The 20,809-nt window shown below is 45.8% G+C and overlaps 1 protein-coding gene across 1 annotated transcript in view; it reads left to right on the top strand.

Moving 5' to 3' along the window:
* The window catches only part of RUNX1 (runt related transcription factor 1), a 99,841-nt gene that overhangs the window by 24,387 nt on the left and 54,645 nt on the right, over positions 1-20,809 (top strand). The window contains exon 4 of the mRNA XM_018052603.1: positions 8,332-8,436. Coding sequence (XP_017908092.1) covers positions 8,332-8,436 — 105 coding nt within the window. The remainder of the gene's footprint in view (positions 1-8,331; positions 8,437-20,809) is intronic.

The raw sequence follows: 20,809 nt of genomic DNA, 5'->3' as shown, positions 1-20,809 counted from the left end.
AAAACAGAGGTTTTAATCAGGGAATTGACATCACCATATACAAATGGTGTGAAGAGGCTGGGGCTGCAGGCTAAAGAGTAGACATGGCTTTGGGAGCGTAGCTGGGAGCTCAGAGGTGGGATCCAAGGTTGTTTTGGGGTTGAATTTGCAGGTGCTGAACCCGCGGATACAGAGGTAAATGTCACTGTTTCTAGAAATCAGTTCCCTGTAGGCCCCACCTACCAGGCCCTGCAGTCTTGCCTGGAGCTTCCCTCTTCTTCCTGCTCAGCCTCTGTCCCCCACCCGCCCTCCTAGCCTCCTGCAGCAGAGCTGTGGGTGCCAACAGGCTGGCGAGCAGGCCCTGAGGACCCTGATGCCGATTTCCCTGCAGAATGCCCACCCCTGGGCTTCTCTGTCATGGCGCCAGGTGGCCTTAGGCTCTGTGTTTCAGGCACTGGGCTGTGGGCACCATCGGGTCAGGGCCAGGACTAGGCCACCCACAGGAGGTCACCGTGGTCAGCTGTCCCGTGTGGCATTTGGGTGGAGAATGGGGAATTGGAGTGCGCCAACCAGAGGGCTCCCCAGGGTGGAAACACAGAGCAGAAGGCATGGCCTTGGCCTAAAGAAGCTGTGAATTCAAGGCCCTAGAGGTGTTTGGGCTGCAAGGATTAACCTTGGTTGCTCATCTGAGACACGCAGGCACTGGGACCCAAAAGGAAAAAGGAAGATCAGAAAGGGACCATGATATCTAGCGGGTATGCTGTGCTTAGTCGCTCAGTCTTGTCCGACTCTTGGCAATCCCATGAACTGTAGCCCGCCAGCCTCCTCTGGAAGAAATGCAAAAATCATGTGGGAGCATCATGGTTCTTTGGGCTTTGGTTAATGCTTCTCATGAAGAGAAGGACTTGTCCAACCATCCCCTTACTAAAGCAGAGCTCACACCCAGGCCACTGAAAAGGAGAGTCAAACCTTCCAAGTGAAGTCAGACATCATAAAGAACCAGCTGTCAAGCTGCAACTTTACAGAATAATTCACTGATCCATTTATCAAACATTTTTCTATTGCCTCAGAACAGAAGATGCAAAGATTAATAAAAGACCGTCCCTGTCCTCAAACAACTCATTTTTCTAGAACAGCTCCAGAGAAAACACTTGGCATGTTTTGGCTTTTCTCCAAGCAAACTGCTGTTTTTCAAATGCTCCATCATATCCAGTGCATGCTGATTTTTTCTGGAAAACTTAGTTCTGTATTTTAAACACTTGACTTTCAGGCAACTTTGTGGGGGTTGTCCTTGTGCCAATATCTGGGAGCGCCCCCTGCATTCTTCCTGCATGGATGCAGGAGCTATGGGAAAAGGACATTTTAAACATGGGCACTTTGCATCCAAGTGGACACACACTGACATCGTCACCTCAGTTCAATTCAGAGAAACCAGGAAATTCTGCACCACTTGAAGAATCTGTCTCCTATTCAGAAATCCCCAAATAAATAATTAAACAGCCCCAGTGTCAAAAATAGTGGTACGTGTTTGGGCAAGGAAATGGTTGAGGAGCAAAAGCATGCATTTTGGCCATTAGCTTGTTCCAGTGGAAAAGTGAAAAACATAAATTAAGATAGTTTGTGAAAAACATCCTCGATTCAGATTTCTCCCAAAATCTCTGAGGATTTGTTCGTTTTCATATTTAGTTACTGGGTGATCAAAATTAGACCCGGGCACAAACTACATAGTAAGAGGAGAAATTTTCATGCCGCATCTCAAAATCTTCTGGCATTTCCAGAATTTGCAAAGAGCAAAACTTGAGCTTTCCCTGGCTTTCTTCGTTTTCCAAAGTTGCGATTTTTTTTTTTTTTTTGACTTTTCCTTTCTCACTCTCTTGGTTGCTTAAAGTGTGTGAACTCAACCAGTCTCCCGACAAAGATGCACAGATGAGTGGAAAATGTTGTGATTGCGTTTCCTTAGCTATGTGACCCCTTTCAGCAGACAGTCCTCGGTGCACACAGCCTGCCCTTGCGTGACAAAGGGCAAGTTTCACATCCCAACTGAAACTGGCCCCAAAAAGGAGAAGATGACTCACGGGGTCCAAACCTTCACCAAGGAGAGTGACTGAAACAAGGAGCCCAGTGCGGGCGGCTTGGCTGCCCATGAACCAAATGATCACAAGAGTTCAGACGGAGGGAGACACGCCCGTGGCCATAGGAGCTCATTGCCGTGACCTGATGAACTTCTAAGGACCTACTCCCACTCTCAGGCCCCAGATAATCTTGAATCACCTTTTCATCTTCTACTCTTCTCCCCACCCTTGCCCTTGGAGGGGGAGCAGGGCGCCCATTTGCAGCAATCCTGAGGTTTCGCCACTTCCAGATGTGGTGAGGAAGTGGCGTGGTGCCCTGGGGCCCTGGCGGAACTGCAGTGTCCAGCCGTGGCTTTATGAGACCACAGCCAGCTGCCCGAGTCCACCAGCCCCGTGGCTGGTAAACGTGGAGCCGGAGAAAGCAGAGACTTGGAGCCTCGTCCCTGCCTCACCTTGGAAAGCATGTCGGTGGTAGCCGACGTCCAGGAAGACGCGCCCCGTGACCTTCTTCCCAACTAAATAAAGCACTTAGTTATTTTGTGCTGGCATTTGGATGAACATAGTGGTGTCGAGGGGAACAACACATGCTCTGGGGTTGGGGGGATGGGGGGAGTGTTTGGCTGGCTTGGTGTCAAGTGGCTCAGCCAGTTGCAATTGTGCCTTACAAAGGTGGCCAGCTGGCAGGGCAGGAGTGACCTTGAACTTGAAGTTCAGTTGAATGTGCAGTTTTCCTGATGGGTTTTTAGGCCCCATCCTTGCCTGCCTGTTGGTCCTGTGTGCTCCACCTGGGTCTGCTGGAATTTTCTAGAGACGAGAGGATGAACCTGAAGGAGCTCCATTAGCACCACCTGCAAACACTAAGGCTCCGCTCACTGCCCATCATCAGACCTCGATGCCGAATTGCCACCAGCCCCGCCTCACAGGACTGCCTGCAGCTGTGATCTTTGTGGAACTGTGTTTGAATTATCTTTAATGATAATTAAACTGATATTTGCTAATGCCTTATTTCATGTAATTTGCATAACAGCACTGTGAGATGGAAGGACCATGATCACCCCTGTTTTACAGATGATGAAGCGCCTCAGAGAGGCTAAGTCACTTGCCCACAGTCACACAGCTAGCGAGGGGCAGAGCTGGCATTCGAACCCAGGCAGCCCGCATTGTTAACTACTAGCACCCATGCCTTGGCACTACCACGGGGTTGTGTAATCAAGTTCTCGTCTTGTGCTGCTTCCAGGCTTTATAAGTCAAGGCAGCCCTTCTCTCCTTCATGGTTTCTTCCACCTTCTTAATTCAGTCCTAGTGTGTGTGCTTCTAAATAGAATTCCTCCTGGACCCAACCACTGGCCAGAACTCAGGGTGCTGACTGAGTGAGGTTTGTGGGCAGGAGAAGGCAGGTCTGAGTGTTCCCCTTTCCTTGGCTCCCTCCGCTGTGAACCTACACAGGGCCACCTCCGTGACCCTGCAGCTCGTCCCCTCCGGAGGCCAGGGCCACAGTCTTCCAGCAACACAGCTGGGGGCACCTCGGGTCCCACCATGGGCTGCAAGGAGCCGCCCAGTCTCTCCATGAAAGAACCCAGTCAGGCTACACATGGGAACATCAGTTCTCTCTATGGCAGCCCCGTCTCCCAGCCCCGTGTTTGATCCCGAAAAGCCGATTTCAGGCTGGTGGTTATGGAGCTGAACTGTCTTTTCTTTGCTCTCCTCTGCCTTCCTACTAGTCTGCCCACAGCTTGCTGAGAAAAACACTTGAGGCTTTCACTCTCCACACCTACGCACTTAAAATACCAGGCCCATAGGTCATTTTGATGAGGGAATTTGGCTAATAACACATTAGGCCTTGGGTGCATATGCCATCACGGCAGGTGCTGGCCAGGAAGGGCTGTGTCTCGGCAGGAATGAGCTGGGGTGTGGCTAGGTGTGATGGGGCGTGGTCAGGGTGTGGTGGGGCGTGGCCATGATATAGTCGGGGTGTGGGCAGAGGGCAGAGGGCAGGGGCTCCGAGGGTCTGACGTGCCCACTGGCAGGCCAGTCCCCAGGTGTCAAGTTCGGTGCCAGGTCTGCACAGAAGAATACAAGGAAGTAGAAGGCAGAGCTTTCTTAGAGTGGAAAAATGTCACACACACCTGTGAGCCAAATGTCATCACTTACTGCTGCTGTCTATGAGGTCATGAGCAGATGTCGTGGTGTTCAAAGCTGTGCACAAGGGCTCCGTTGTGAGCCGGAATACCTCCACCTTCATGAGCCATAGTTACTGGGGCCAAAATGCCCCACCTAGTAGCTTTTGCCGGACAGACACTTCTTGACTGCACATAAAATGATGGGCATAAAATAGTAAAATTTTAATTATAATTACAAGCAGCGATTTTGCAAATATTCACTTTGGTTGAATTTCCTTCCCAATTCAGTAGGGCAGTCTCTGTGGTTAACCAGGGGGCTGGCATTAAGCGCCAGGAGCCTAAATTCAGCTCAGGAAGAAAGTAGTTTTGAACTATAACCCAGGCTCTCAATTAGCTGTTGAGTACGGTTTGGAACCATTATTATCCCCAGGACTGTGTTCTCTTTTGAGGGCAGTGGCAGAGTATGGTGAAGGGACCACAAGTCTGGATTGCTAGTTCTGGTGCCAGTGAGTTTGAAGGTAGAGCTTGGGGACCTCATGACAATAATATGAAACACAAAGCTGGGAGATCTGGGTTTTCTGTGTATCTAAGCTGTGTGACTTTGGACAAAGCACTCACTCTCTCTGAGTCATAGCTTTGTTGTCTGTTAACCAAAGGCAATGAAATCTGTCTTGTTTATTTCATGAGAGTGCTGGAAGGACCAGATAAAATAGTATATAGGAAAGTGCTTGAAAACTTGTAAGTTCTACACAGTCCTGAAAATGCCAACATTAGGAAGACAGTGATCTATGTTGTCATTTAGGAAATCAAGGATAGGATGATTGTTAACTTGGTCGCTTAGCCATGTCCGACTCTTCGCAACCCCATGGACTACACAGTTCATGGAGTTCTCCAGGTCAGAATACTGGAGTGGGTAGCCTTTCCCTTCTCCAGGGGATCTTTCCAACCCAGGGATCAAACCCAGGTCTCCTGCACTGCAGATTCTTTACCAGCTGAGCCACCAAGGAAGCCCAAGAATACTGGAGTGGGTAGCTATCCCTTCTCCAGCGGACCGTCCCAACCCAGGAATTGAACCAGGGTCTCTTGCATTGCAGGTGAATTATGGTTAATTCCTTATGGTTAACAACGGGGAAAGGGGCAGAGAGGGAGAAATAAGGAGTTTGTGATTAACAGATACATACTACTATGTATAAAATAGATAAACAACAGGGACCTACTGACTAGCACAGGAAAATATATTCAATATCCTGTAATAACCTATAATGAAAAAGAATCTGCAGAAGACTATATATATATATATATATATATATATATATATCTGCGGAAGACTATATATATATATGTATATGAATCACTTGGCTATGCACCTGAAACATACAACATTGTAAAGCAACTATACTTCAATAAAAATTTTTAGAAAACAAAAAATGGGATGGTTATAGGAAGGCCACCTTAGGAGTAAGACTGTTTCCCGTGTGTAGAACCCACAGGTAAAACCTAGAAAACAGCGGTCACTTGCAGTGCTGCGACTGGAACCCTTATGACGTTTAGTGTTTGTACTGAGTTGAATGCTGTTGTCTTTCAGTCATTCAGTCATGTCCGACTCTTTTGCCACCCCATGGACTGTATCTCATCGGGTTCCTCTGTCCAGAGATTGCCCAGGCAAGAATACTGGAGTGGGTTGCCATTCCTTCTCCAGGGGATCTTCCCGACCCAGGGGTTGAACCCACATCTCCTGCATTGACAGGTGGATTCTTTACCACTGAGTCACCAGGGAAACCCACTGAGTTGATTAGCATTCCCTAAAAAGTCATGTCCATGAGTAACCTCAGAATGTGACCTTATCTAGAAATAGGGGCTTGCAGATACAGTCAAGTGAAGGGAAATACCATACTGGAGTAGGGTATGCCCTAAATCCAATGACAGGTGTCCTTATAAGGAGAGGGAGATTTGAAGACAGAGGACACGGAGGGAGGGAGGCCATGTGAGGAAGGAGACAGGGACTGGAGTGATGCTGCCACAAGCCAAGGAGAGCCAAGGACTGCTAGTGGTACCAGAAGCTGGGGCGAGACCAGGAAGAGTTCTTTCCTGGTAGGGGACGGCCCACTCGACACCTCCGTTTTGGACTTCTGGCCTCCAGAACTAGGAGACTATAAGTTTCAGTTGTTTTAAGCCACCTGCATGCACGCATGCCAAGTTGCTTCCGTCGTGTCCAAGTCTTTGCAACGCTATGAATGGTAGCCCGCCAGGTTCCTCTGTCCGTGGGATTCTCCAGGCAAGAATACTGCGGTGGCGTTACTGGAGTTGCCATTTCCTCCTCCAGGGGATCCTTCTGACCCAGGGATCAGACCCACTTCTCTCGCTTCTCCGGCATTGGCAAGCGGGTTCTTTACCACTAGTGCCCCCTGGGAAGCCCTTAAGCCACCTGTGCTGTGCTTTAGTCTCTCAGTCATGTCCGACTCTTTGAGACCCCATGGACAGTAGCCTGGCAGGCTCCTCTGTTCATGGGGATTCTCCAGGCAAGAATCCCGGAGTGGGTTGTCATGCCCTCCTCCGAGGGATCATCCCAACCTAGGAACCAACCCAGGGTCTCCTGGACTGCAGGCAGGTTCTGAACCAGCTGAGCTACCAGGGAGGCCCTTAAGCCGCCTAGTTTGTGATCATTTGTTACAGCAGCCCTAGGAAGGAAAGGCCGTGTTTTAATGGAATCTGAAATGCTGGCGTTTCAGGCAGCAGAGGAAGCACCCTGGGTGCAGGCACACGCCTACCTGTGGAGATGGACAATGGGATTTATTCAAAGATAAGACCAGAGTGAGCTGTGACACTGTATGTATCCCATGAACGCCTGCGTTTTGCAAACCAGGAAACTGAGATCTGGAGAGGTTAAAGATGTGTGCAGGAACCTAAATGTTCTGTCTTGCAGGGAGAGCTGTGCCTCTCTCTGTCTCTCTCTATACACACACAGAAACACACACACACCTTTGAATACCAGATGCCCGATGCTGTTTTAATGATTTTACTCATATTAACTCATTTAACTTCCTCCACAATTCTATGGGCTTCCCAGATAAAACCCACCTGCCAATGCAGGAGTTATAAGAGACACAGATTCGATCCCTGGGTCTGGAAGATCCCTTGGAGGAGGGCACAGTAACCCACTCCAGTATTCTTGCCTGGAAAATCCCATGAATAGACGAGCCTGGCAGGCTACAGTCCATAGGGTCATACAGAGTCAGACACGACTGAAGGGACTTAGCACGCACACAGGTACAATTCTATACGGTAGAAGAAGTGATGTGTACCCATCTTCAAGGTAAGGACACAGGCGCAGGAAAGACTAGTGACTTGTTTAAGGTCAGTTAGCCGGAATGCAAACCCAGAGGACGTTCTCTGAACCACTTTGCCAAGAAGAAGTGCTTTTAAATAACTAATGTATTTATATATTGATATTTTATTATAAGTTATGTTTTAAACATTTTTTAAAAATTATTAAAAACACCGTATGACCTGTATGCAATGAGTACATACTCACATTTCGTGAGTATGTATAAGACACTTAGATGGAAATCCATGTGCATATTTATGCTCCAAATTGTCACTGAATCTGTCAATTACATATCCTTCTGTCTGGCCAACCCCGTGCCTGCCTATGGAATAATCAAAATAATATTTGAAATCACCAACAATTAGTATTTTCAAAATACAGAGAGAATCATTCCAATTAAGCCTATCCTCAGAAATTCTATCTCTCCTAATCCTTGGAGGTACAAAGAAAGACAAAAATGGGTTCTTTTACTCCTTTTGCCCTGAGCTTATTGAAAGGGAGGACATGGGGGTTTCTAGCTGCCAATCTGCCCCTATGTTCCTGGGCTCTCGACCTAAAAGTAAACACATCTGAATCTCTCTTGATCCTGTGTTATTAATGACCAAACGAAAGCCATGTGACTACCAGACGTGCCACATCTAGACAGCATAGTTGTACTTTCCAGAATGTCAGCAAAGCCAAACTAAAAGGAGTGTTGGAAAAACCGACAACGTGTGCTCAAGCCCTGCCCCCTTTCCAGGACGAGGGCTGGAAAGCATACGTTAATTTTGAATTACCCAGCAATATAATCAGGCCATCGCCTCATCCTTCTTTGCTCTCTTTTGTGTTCCAACAGGGAAAAGCTTCACTCTGACCATCACTGTCTTCACAAACCCACCGCAAGTCGCCACCTACCACAGAGCCATCAAAATCACGGTGGATGGACCCCGAGAACCTCGAAGTAAGTGGGCCCCCTTCGGGGCTGGCACCCCCCCAACCCCCGCCCCAGTTGGTACACTCAGGCACCAGGGACCATGTCTTCGAAGCCTTGCGTTCAATCAGATCATCCAGATGTGGCTGAAACCTCTGCCAGAGGGGAAGGTCAGGCCCCTGTAGAGAGAGAGAATTTTACTTTTGATGTTTTCACTTGTCAGAGGCTGTCTCTGGGCTCCAGGCTCTTTTTCGAAGCTTCCTTTTAGAGGGCAAAAGGAAATCAGACTAACTCAAGTGCATGTTAGAATCATTTGGGGACAGTACGGGCCTAAGGACCAAATACGTGGTAAAGTTCCATGGAAGACTGGCCAGGCACAGAGGTGGCCCCAAAAAGGCCAGAGGGTCAGAGTGGACCACAGGGGGCTGATTACCATCCATGCTGGTCTTTTATTCATTTGGAGGCTGGAGATGAAGTCTATCCAAATGACCCTTTTCTTTCTGTGCCGCAGATCGAAATTTTATGACAGGATTGTTTAAAATAGAGAATGGGAGGCAGGCGGAATGCCTGGGGGAAAACCAGCAAATATAGAAAGATGGTACCAGAAAAATAGCTCCTGTGAGAAAAGTTTTTTTTTAAGAAGGAGTGGGGTTGTTTAGTCTGCAGAAAAATGTCTTCACGGTGACTTAATGACTATCTTTGAGTAAACACAAGAGTAGCACTCTTTTCCAGAACCACACCCTTCCCTTGGATGGAGGCTGGGTTACACTTGCGGATCTGTGGAGCTGCGTGGAGCCCCAGCCCGGCATCTGCATGCCTTCTAACCATGTCAGGCCCCCGGTGGGAAAAATAATATCCTCTGTTCTCAGGGTGGGGGTAAGGGGTGCAAAACTGGGCTTCCTGCTAGGCCAGGAAGTTGAGAGGCAGGCGTGTCAGGTCGTAAAGCGAAGTGGTTAAGCATTTTGAGTGCTGGGCCAAACAAGTGGAGTGTGGGGCTGAGGTGCTTAAGATTTCAGGAAGTTATGGAGCCTCTCTGAACCTCAGTTTCTTCATCTGTAAAATGGGGATGTTAATGAGAGCTTCTCTATAACTTGAAGGAGACAGTGCTGTGTGCCTGGCATGGAGAATGAAATCAGGAAATGCCAACGATCTCCAGTTGCGCCTTCCTGCCTGCGTCTCAGGGTGCCCCTGCGCTCCCTGCCCCCTAGTCCAAGAGGACCTGCCCTGGGGTGGTGTTGGTGGCCCCCGGGGCACGGCTGCCTATAGGTCATCCTGTGAGCACTATAACTTGGGGCAGTCTTCCCTGGAGTCCCGGCCACAGCCTCCTGGTACCTTGATCACCCTGGGCACTGTGTCAGTCAACCACGCCCACCAGGGACCACCCCTCAGGACAACCTGTCCGTTCACCACCTCTTTGGTGCCCTTTGCCTGTTTTCTTTCTGACCTTATTTCCCCCACCCTGCAGCTTGTTCTCTTTAAGTACCTGGAGATGTTCTGGCCACACCCAGACTCAGGAAACTCCAGGACTTGGTAACCACCCCCGATTCCCATTTCTGTGTGAAAAGAAAACCGCAGGCACACAACCACACAGTTCTAACCAAACCCAACTTGGGAGCTTTCCAAAGTAGGAACGGCAAATTGAAGACTCCTAGTGACCCTGCATTAAACACGCCAGACACACCACGCAGGCGCCCTGACGTTCCGCAGAGAACCAAAGAGGAAGCAGGCTCAGATTACAGCAGGCGAGGGATGGGGGGCAGGCCGCTGTGAGGTTGAAGGCGGTTGACATTGAGGATACTTAAACTTCCAGAAAGGCTCACTCAGGAGGCTGTAGAATCCCTTTCTTGAAAAATAGAAGCAGGTGGACTTCCCTGGTGGTGCAGTGGTTAAGACTTCGCCTTCCAGCACAGCAGGTGAGAGTTCCATCCTTGTGCACGGCGCTGAGATCCCACATGCCTGGTGACCAAAACACTGAAACATAAAACAGAACCAATCTTGTAATAAATTCAATAAAGACTTTAAAAAAATAAATAAGCACACAAAATTTAAAAAATAAAAATGGAAGCAGTAGGTTAAGAGATACAAATGATGATGCATAAAATAAATAAGATACAAGGATACATAGTTGGAGGCGGGGATAGCAACTCACTCCAGTATTCTTGCCTGGAAAATTCCGTGGATAGAGGAGCCTGGGGGACTACAGTTATGGCATCACAAGGAGTCGAAAACAACCGAGCAACCAACACACACACGCACACGAGGATATGTAGTACAACAGGGAGCATGACCAATATTTTATAGTGACTACACGTGGACTATAACCTTTAAAGCTTGTGCATCACTATGTTTTACACCTGAAACTTATAAATATATAATATTGTACATCAGCTATGAAAGGTGAAAGTGAAAGTCACATCTGACTCTTTGTGACCCCATGGTCTATATAGTCCGTGGAATTCTCCAGGCCAGAATGCTGCAGTGGGTAGCCTTTCCCTTCTCCAGGGGATCTTCCCAACCCAGGGATTGAGCCCAGGTCTCCTGCATTGCAGGCAGATTCTTTACCAGCTGAGCCACACAGGAAGCCCAAGAATTCCCTTCTCCAGCAGATCTTTCCAACCCAGGAATCAAACCAGGGTCTCCTGCCTTGCAGGCAGATTCTTTACTGAGCTATCTGGGAAACCCTGTACCTCAGTTTAAAAAAAAAAAAAAAAAATTAAGTAAAAGTAGAAAAAACAGCCATCTCTGGGAGAGTTCAAAGGCAAACCTACCAGCAGAAAGAAACTTAAATCAGGTGATCCCTCCATATGCCTTCCACTGCCCCTCTTCATTGATGCATAAAAAGGAAAGTTTTTGCTGTATAGCCAGTATTTTCCTGCAAGATTCAAAGAACTAACAGTGATTGAACTTCAGAAAATAAATGATGGGTGCTTGAATTTTTAAGAACTGGCAGTCAGAGGGGAAAAATATATGATTGTAATGGGCCGCCTGTATATACAGTGGACTCTACTTCCTGCTGCTTTATGACTTAAGAAAACAGTCATTATTGAGAAGGGTTTTGGAGTAGGCAGAAGGGAGTGGCTCCAAAGAGGCACCCATTTTTACAGTCTTTCCTGCCAAATGGAATTTGGGGTCTGGGGAAAAATCAACTTAAAAAGCAAATTAAATTAAATATATATATATATATATGTATATATAAGAATATATATAAGTATGATATAAAGAGGTGTTACAGGCTTAAGTAGAGAGTGTCTATTTCACAAGGGAATTCTAGAAAAAGCTCAAATGCACAGTCTCCCAGGGTGACTGGTAATGTTGCCTTTTCACTCTTGGAAGCTAGGCGGACCTTTAGCAGGCCTTTTTCTTATTATCATTTGGGTGTCTTGATTCAAGGTGGGAACTACTTTTTGATGAAACTGTGTTCATAGCCACTTTTTCTTTTTAAGAGAAATTAACAGAATTGCCCCACCCCCGCAACTTTATTGAGATATCGCTGGCTTATTGTGTCAGTTTAAGGTTTACAACATGATTATTTGATATATGTCTACACTGAGAAATGATTTCTGCAGTGAGATTAGTTAACACATCCTTCACATCGTGTAGTGACAGTTTGTTTGTCTGTTGAGAACTTTTAAGATCTACCCTCTTAGCAGTTTTCAAATATATAATGTGGTGCTGTTAACTATAGTTCATGCTATACATTAGGTCCCCAGAATTTTTTCATCTTCTAACTGAAAGTTTGTACCCTTTAATTCCTTTCCGCCATCCCCTACCCCTAGCCACCACCAATCTACTCTCTGTTTCTGTGAGTTTGTGGGTTTTTTTTTTTTTTTCATAAGATTCCACATATAAGTGAGATGATATAGTATTTGTCTTTCTCTGTGTGACTTATTTCACTTAGCATAACACTCTCAAGGTCCACCCATGTTGCAAATGGTAAATAGCAGGGTATCTTTTTAATGTTCCTCTGCGTGTGTGTGTATCTAACACATCTTCTGATTGTTATCATGTTTTGAGTATTGTGAATTATTCTTTCCAATGTAGTTTGAGGGCTTCCCTGGTAGCTCAGCTGGTAACAAATCTGCTGGCAATGCAGGAGACCCCAGTTTGATTCCTGGGTCAGGAAGATCCCCTGGAGAAGGGATAGGCTACCTACTCCAGTATTCTTGGACTTCCCTGGTGGCTCAGATAGTAAAGAATCTGCCTGCAGTGCGGGAGACCTGGGTTCTATCCCTGGGTTGAGAAGATCCCTGGAGAAGGGAATGGCTACCCACTCCACTATTCTGGCCTGGAGAATTCTGTGGACAGAGGAGCCTGGCAGGCTACAGTCCATGGGGTCGCTAAGAGTCAGACACAACTGAGCGACTTTCATTTTCAATGCAGTTTTAAGAGAGGTCATTGCATGTAAATTAGAATGCCCAGGCAGTGTCAAATCTATAGTAAGATCTCCCAAGTCCCTTCCATCATTATTATGGTGCTGTGAATTCTGGGTGATTCTGGCAACATGGTTTCAGCATAGCCAACTTGAATCATTTTGAAAAGTTCTTTTGTTTCGTGAAATTAATGACCGTGAGAGCTCAAAGGGACCTGAGAGAGCCTTTGCCTCATTGATAAGGGAAAACAGCCACAGCGAAATGAAATGATCTGCTTAGGTTGGAAAGAAAGAGTTGGTGATGCAGCCAGAATTACAATGAGGAGCTCCTGATACCTCATACTAATCCACTCTGTCCATCCATTCGTCTGTCCGTCCATGCATTTACCTCCCCATCCCGCACCACACCATCTGCACATGACCTATTATTCTAGACTCTCTGACCTGGCCCCAGTACTCTCATTTTTGAAACTAGTTGTTGGCTTGTGTGACTTCTCACATTTGTCCCAGCTCTAAGATTGTCTAGAAAGGGCAATTCCCACTGCCTGAGGGCAGGCATGGAGCCTTCAACTTAAAGCATTTTTGCAAAAACCCGGAAGGAAAGCTTATCTCATTCAGCCTGCCAGTAAGATAATTAAGAAAAGGCTGAATAATTAAGGAACGTGCTGCTGCTAGCCTGCTGGCCAGGCTGATGGAATCACTCGATGTTTCCCAGCCAATTTCCTGGTTTTCAGTGGTGAAGCTGTAGCAAAATGTGTCTTCCAAAGAGAAATGAATTTTTTTTTTTTTCCATTTCAGGTGTCACTTGCCCTTTTCTGTAACTGACCTGCCCCTTAGTAAGTCAAAAAACTTGTTTTTCCCACATCTTGCAGGGTTATTTGTACATCTCAGGTGAATAGAGAAATGATTAATTGTTGAAAAATTAAAATTATTATGGGGAAAGAACACCAGCAGAAGGCAACTTCTGCTGGAATAGTACTTGTAAGCTGCAAGGTGGGACCTGTTTTCAGTTTGTAAGTAGAATATTTAGAAGCTTGTCAAGATATTAAAAAATGGTCTTCTCTTTAAGCATGAAAGATTGAGTGAAAAGAGTTTTCAAGGAAAGGATATTTGAGATTGCTTTTATGTATTTTTTTTTTAATATTTCAGGAAACCTAGTGGGAAATTCCAGCACTCAGCCCATGTGTCTGTAATTTAGCCCATGTGTCTGTAATATGATAATGTTGAGATACCAAAGTGTATTCTCTGCAGATATTTCACTAAATAATTTGAATGCGTGACTTAGTGCTGTAGAGAAAGATACTTTGCTAAGGAGGGGTTGAGGGGCAGGGCAGGGGTGGGAGTGTCCCACTGGGGTGGGCTCAGGATTGGACAGTCACTGTGACGGCATGAGCCATCACCTGGCTGGCCAGGTGTCTGTTACATCTAGAACATTGAGTAACTAAAAATTTAAAAGGTTCATAAAACAAATATTCACCATTTCTAGGACAACTTCTGCCCTTGAGTTAATGGAGCCCTTCAAGGTACCTGCTGTGTTTGAACTCTTGAGATTCAGAGTAACAGGATAGCTAGGTGGAGCCGTGACTTAAAAACTTTTGAATATGCTACTTTCTGGGGCATTAGCCTTCTTGCCAACTAACAACATTTTTATGAAGAGTTATAGTTGAAATCGGTCGATTTAAAATAGACTTCATTCCACATCACTCAATTGCTTTTGTTAAGGGCTTTATTGAGACTATATCACGTGAATATAACTTTTTTCTATGATGTTGAATGCAAATAGCAATGCTATAATATATATATATATATTATGTATATAGAGAGAAGGAAATGGCAACCCACTCCAGTGTTCTTGCCTGGAGCATCCCAGGGACGGGGGAGCCCGGTGGGCTACCATCTATGAGGTCGCACAGAGTCGGACACGACTGAAGTGACTTAGCAGCATATATATATATATATATATATATACACACACACACACACACACACAAAAAGAAGATATATATAGAGAGAAGAAACAGAATCTTTGTTTATGGCGAGTATGTTTCAAATAAAAAAGAAGTGCATGAAAGATGCATTTAAACGCCTATAAACTTATGGCGATCATGCACCGAAAAATATTTGAAATTAAGTTTACCCAGAGAAGTATGGGATGAGCAGAAATGTTTATGGATTGCTCTGGTGATTGACTAATGTACAATTTTCTTTTAAAATGTTGTTTTCTCTTAATAATAAAAATACCCAATAATAATAATAATGGGCTCCCTTAGTGGCTCAGATGGTAAAGAATCTGCCTGCAATGCAGGAGACCCAGGTTCCATCCCCTGGAGAAGGGAATGGCTACCCAGTATTCTTGCATGGAGAATTCCATGGACAGAGGAGCCTGGTGGACTAGACAGTCCATGGGATTGCAGAGTCAGACATGACTGAGCGACTAACGCTGTCACTTTCACTTTTCAATAATAATATGAAACACTCCGATAGTGCTGACTGTTTGCTCAGCACTGTACAAAGAGCCACACGTACCTTAATTGACATAATTTTTGCAAGATCAGGTAAGGATAGATCCTTACACAAAGAGAAATCCAGTCCCTTGCCCAAGGTCACACAGTTAGTTCATAAGCCAGAACTGAAACACAGCCATCCAGACACTGCCAGCTACAGACACCAAAGTCTTATTTTTAAGAACTATGCCAACTGCTACTTGAGCTTTATTGTATTGAAATTTTCTATGCAGAAATTTTTTATTAGAGTTTATCAATAAAATTCGGGTTCAGTTTTCTTCAAGGAAGCAGAGCCTGATGGTCTTGACATTCATCATTTTTGTACCAACGGGATGGAACCAACATTTTCCCTGGGGTGAGGATGCTGTCAAATGCACCACCCACACTGCCATACAGGCTGACAATGGGTTACATGTCTGTCACCAGGGTCTGCTTAGGGGCCTGGCATCTGGGGACCTGAAGCTTACCTCTCCCTCCAGCAGAGGCAGGCAGGAAAAATGAGTAATGTGACAGAAATGACCGCAAATGAGCTGTCCAAGTCCAGTTCCTCCTTCAGCAAAGAGATTCCTAGAGGGCCCACGTGCACAGTGCAGCCTGCCTCTTACTGTTTAGTTGCTCAATTGTGTATGACTCTTTTGCGACCCCATGGGCTGTAGCCCGCCAGACTTCTCTGCCCATGGGATTTCCCAGGCAAGAATACTGGAGTGGGTTGCCATTTCCTTCTCTAGGGGATCTTCCCGAGGCAGGGATCGAATCTGCGTCTCCCACATTGGCAGGAGGATTCTTTACCGCTGAGCTGCCAAGAAGCCCATGCAGCCTGCTAGGAGGCTGCAAATTTTTTCATTTTTTTTGCCCCTGACTGGTTAGTGGAATGCCAGATGGTTTTCCAGATCTGTTATCTCAGGATTGTAATTATCAATCCCTAATCACCTTGTTCTCTGGGAATTGCGTTAAGCATGTCCTTTAAGTAATGAATGATCATCTACTTAATCCCCCTTTCCCTGGATTCTTCAGATGCTGGATTTGGACTTTCATTCTTTCTGGATGAAGTCATGATCCCCAAAAGAAAAGAAAAAAAAAAAAAAAGAATTCTTTCTTTCCTCTCACCCAAATGTAAAGGAGACAGAGGGTCAAAGAGGTAGAATGTTCTGCTTAGATTCCTCCTCCCCACTGTGAACGGCACTTCGGTGCTAAGATGGACATTCTGGGGTGACTTCCACTGAAGCTATAATCCCCGCTGTGCTAAGCTCCTCAATTATCTGATGACTGGGCAAAAGCAGTTTTTAAAGCACTAATAATCCTGCCTAAATGTTTCCAGTGAATTTTAGAATGTCTTTCTGTTTGTTATGCTTAGTAGCATCAAACTAGACCAAGAAGTATTCTATATAGATAAAGACTCCTACAGACTTCCCAGATGGCTCAGTGGTAAAGAACCCGCCTCACAATGCCAAAGATGCAGGCTCAATCCCTGGGTCAGGAAGATCCCCTGGAGAAAGAGGTGGCAACTCACTGCTGTATTCTTCCCTAGACAGTCCCACAGACAGAGGAACCTGGTGGGCTACACAGTCGACAGGGTCTCAAAAGAGTGGAATATGACTTAGCAACTAAACAACAAAGACTTCCATGACTCTTGAGTTTTCAGTGAACTTATTGCGGCTTCCCTGATAGCTCAGTTGGTAAAGAATCCACCTGCAATGCAGGAGACCCTGGTTTGATTCCTGGGTCGGGAAGATTCGCTGGAGAAGAGATAGGCTACCCAATCCAGTATATTCTTGGGCTTCCCTGGTGGCTCAGCTGGTAAAGAATCCAGCTGCAATGCAGGAGACCTGGGTTTGATTCCTGGGTTGGGAAGATCCCCCAGAGAAGTGAAAGGCTACCCAGTCCAGTATTCTGGCCTGGAGAATTCCATGGACTGTATGGTCCATGGGGTTGCAAAGAGTCATACACGACAGAGCAACTTTTTTACATTCCCTCCACATCCAGGCTAAGGTCTGAAAGAGACCTTTGGATGAGAGGGATGTAAGAGGACCCTGGAGGGAGTAAGCTTCTGCCCCTGGAAGCAGTGATAAGCCACTTCATTAGCTCACCAGGACCTGGGCAGGCCTGTGATCTCTTGGTAACTAGCCCTGTCTTATACAGAAGTCCTGAGATGTTCTGTGTTGCTGCAGAAAAGAGGGAAAAAATGGTTCCTCCCAGGTACCAATGAAAACATAAAGAAATGATCTAGGTAGCACCTCAATCTAATGTAGGGGAGCAGGGGGTGAAGAAGGAACATGGACCGAATCTTAAACCATGACTCTGAATAGCTCTGTCCCTCTGACCCATTGGAAACCCACATCACTATTTTAAACGCCACCCTAGTGAAGTCGAGATATAAGCTAACATCCCAGTCCTTGTTAGAATTTAGTATATGAAGTGCTAAAAAAAAAAAAAAAAAAATCCTGTCTGCATTTAGGCTTCAGTTTCTTAATCTTAAAACATGTGAAAAGGTTTCTAGATCCTCAGCTGGGGGACCTGGATTTTCAGACTGGCGCCACCAGGCCAGTGGGTGTGAACTCATGCAATTATCTTAAGTACTTTCTCCTCACTGTCCTCTTCTGTCCAACCAGGCAACAGGACCAGTGATAATCTCTAAATTAGTTCCCGCTGAAAGGATGGCAAAATACCATCAGAAAAACAGAAGCCCTGCGCTCCCCGCAAACAGCGCCCCCTAGAGGTCGACCCTTGGCGGCCTCCTTCCACAGGGTGGGGGGTGGGGGGTGGGGGGTGGGGGGTGGGGGCGGATATATCCTTCATCACATCACGCATATATGTATACACCAGTTCCTACGTTAGATGTTTTTTTGCTGTAAATTTTTGAATGGCTTTTATCACTTGGTGTTGAAATTAATCTGGCTATGAGTAACGCATCTAATTTCCTGCAGCCCTGATGTCATTGCCATCAGCATAGTGATTACCACTGGATTGCAATCCCCCTCTTGGCAACTGCTGACTGTATGGGTGACCGTGGGATGGGCAGAAAGAGTGCTGGCCTGACCCAGCCTCCAGAAAACAAGAACAGTGGCCGCATGAACCTCACAGGGCAGGGGACCTGAATGCGACAGCCTCTGTCAAACATTTTGAACCAATGGCTGGCACACAGTCGGTGTTCAGGAGATGCAGCACTTATTTGCATTGAATCTTGGTATCCTTTGGAAATGAGAGGACTCGAAACCAAAACGATCTGTGATTCCTAAGTTTAAAAATTCATGAAGTTGCCGTAATGTTTCATTTTTTTAGACACTTAATTAAACATTTATAAATTTTGATTTTTTTTTCCTTTTGTATTTAGACACAGTAAAATTTCTTTTCTTACATTTTTATGGACCCTTGAAACACTCTGGTTCACCATTCCTAAGTCCCTCAATGGGCATATCGGTTTGCCCCCAAAGGTTGAGATTGGTGGAAAAACTCAGAGGAGCCTGGCAGGTTACAGTCCATAGAGTCTTGAAGACTCAGACGCAACTGAAGCGACTTAGCAGCAGTGGGGAAACTTCTGTCTGAGTAAAATGTGGGTGTTTGAGATCTCACCTGCGGGTCCTTTCAGATATACGCATGACACGGCTTGGGAGAGGCTCCTCTACTTTGTTTTAGAAAACTGACGTGAAATGTGCCAAACTCTTCTTGGGGTCTCAAGCCTCACGGCAGATGCACAGGGCTCACCTCCTGGGGTGCCTGGACGCCCCCGTTAACCACAGCCAGGCTTCGTGGGCATGACACTCAGCCACTCTCTGTGTTTCCTAAACCAACGTGTCTCTCTAGACTTGTCTTGGATTTTTCTCTTCTGGTATGTGTTTGGTAGGGGTTTCCTTCATTTCCCCCAGAGACACTCAGAGATGTGTTTCAGTGACCACACGTCCACCTTTCACCATCAGAGACCCTTCTGGGCATCGCAGTGCCTGCCTTAGCTGCCCATGCACCTTGTGACTTGATGGAACAATGCATTGCCGTTGGCACAGCATTTTATAATGCATTCTTTTGTCGGCTTTGGGATGGACTTAGAAATTTTTTATGGTCTAACCACTTTCCATTTTTCGTAAAAACTCTCCTTGAGCTTTTGTGAAGGCTTGGATTTTTTTTTTTTTTTTTTCCTGTAAGCCATGTAGCTAAGAAAAGCATTAGGAAGAATTGGATCCAGTGGGTCTGAGAGAACTCACTGACACCGCCAAAAAAACACAAGAGGTTCAGTTTAAGTAAAGTAGAGTTAACCCGCCTTGCTCTAGATCTGTGTTTAAGTTCGTTTGAGCTAGCTTGCAGTTTCTGTGTTCTCCCATTCTTCCCGTGTTATTTTCCTTTGTAAACAATTTATTTTAAAGGTTTGCTTGTTTTGCTATGAACAGCTGACTATCAGGAAGGGGTAAGTTAGGTATAGCCTATTACTGAGCATTACAGCTGTATTATCAGACATGTCACAAACACTGACATTGGCTGTGAAATGCCTTTCTCAGTTACATGTGATATATTTACAGTGAGTTCTTTGTGCAAGTAAGTTATGCATTGTCACTGGGAAAATTCCTGATAGCCAAGCCAAATATTCTGGCTATATATTTGTAGATGAAAGCCAAGGTAACATTGAAGTACCCAAAGCAAAGTTCTTTTCTGTTTGCCTTTTTCTAAGGAATACAGTTGAATTAATCTGCCAACTCCCTAGACCCCTATAAAGTAAGTTAATGGCAATACATTACTTTGGTATTTCCACGATTTACATATACTCAGGTTCCATTAAAGCAAGTATTGACTAAAACTCAGCCTGTTATTGAATCTTTCAGAGTACTTTCATACACTGAAATGGTGAACATTTGAGATTCCGTTTGTTTGTTTTTGTTTTTGTTCACCATGGCTTAGAAGTCAGCCTTCTGGTCATTTGAGATAAAAAGTAAATATTTGAAATATCTCAGCTCTTAAGAACTATATACATTTATGGCCCTTTTTGGATGTGTTCCTGGTATCACCTTATTTTTACTTACCTCTGAAGTGGTTTTATGATTTTCTAATTCACTCGTTTTAAAGCGCTCCAGAGAAATACCCATAGTCACATCTTTCTGTTTGTTTCTGGCATTTCTAAAGGGCACAGCCCCTAGCTTCAGAAATGAAACTCTGAGCTGGGGGAGTGAGAGAGGAGTTTGGAGGCAGACCGATATGGCCTCGTGCCTGAGCCCTGCTACGTCCATACCTGTGCGTCAGTTTCCCCATCTGTAGAATGGGCGTGTGACACCGACCTTGCTAAGGGACATGAGGATTAGAGGCGGTCTGAGCCACAGGCTGGAGCAGTGGTTGGCGGCCCAGCTGGAGAGCTGATGGCCTGATTCAAGGTCACCTCTGCCCTGTGGTCAGATCAGTTTCCCTGAGCTTGGCCTCCTCACATGCAACCCCGGGAAGATGATGTGTTCATCTCAAGGGATTCTGGTACTTGTTGAAGAAAGGAGCACGTGATGATACATGGTGCCTGGCACAGAGATGCTCCTTAAATATTAGCTGTTATTATTAAAGC

Source organism: Capra hircus, chromosome 1 (genome assembly GCF_001704415.2).
Source record: "Capra hircus breed San Clemente chromosome 1, ASM170441v1, whole genome shotgun sequence".
Taxonomy (NCBI): domain Eukaryota; kingdom Metazoa; phylum Chordata; class Mammalia; order Artiodactyla; family Bovidae; genus Capra; species Capra hircus.
The sequence above is the reverse complement of the archived record's forward strand: the minus strand, read 5'-3'. Positions and strand labels throughout refer to the sequence as shown.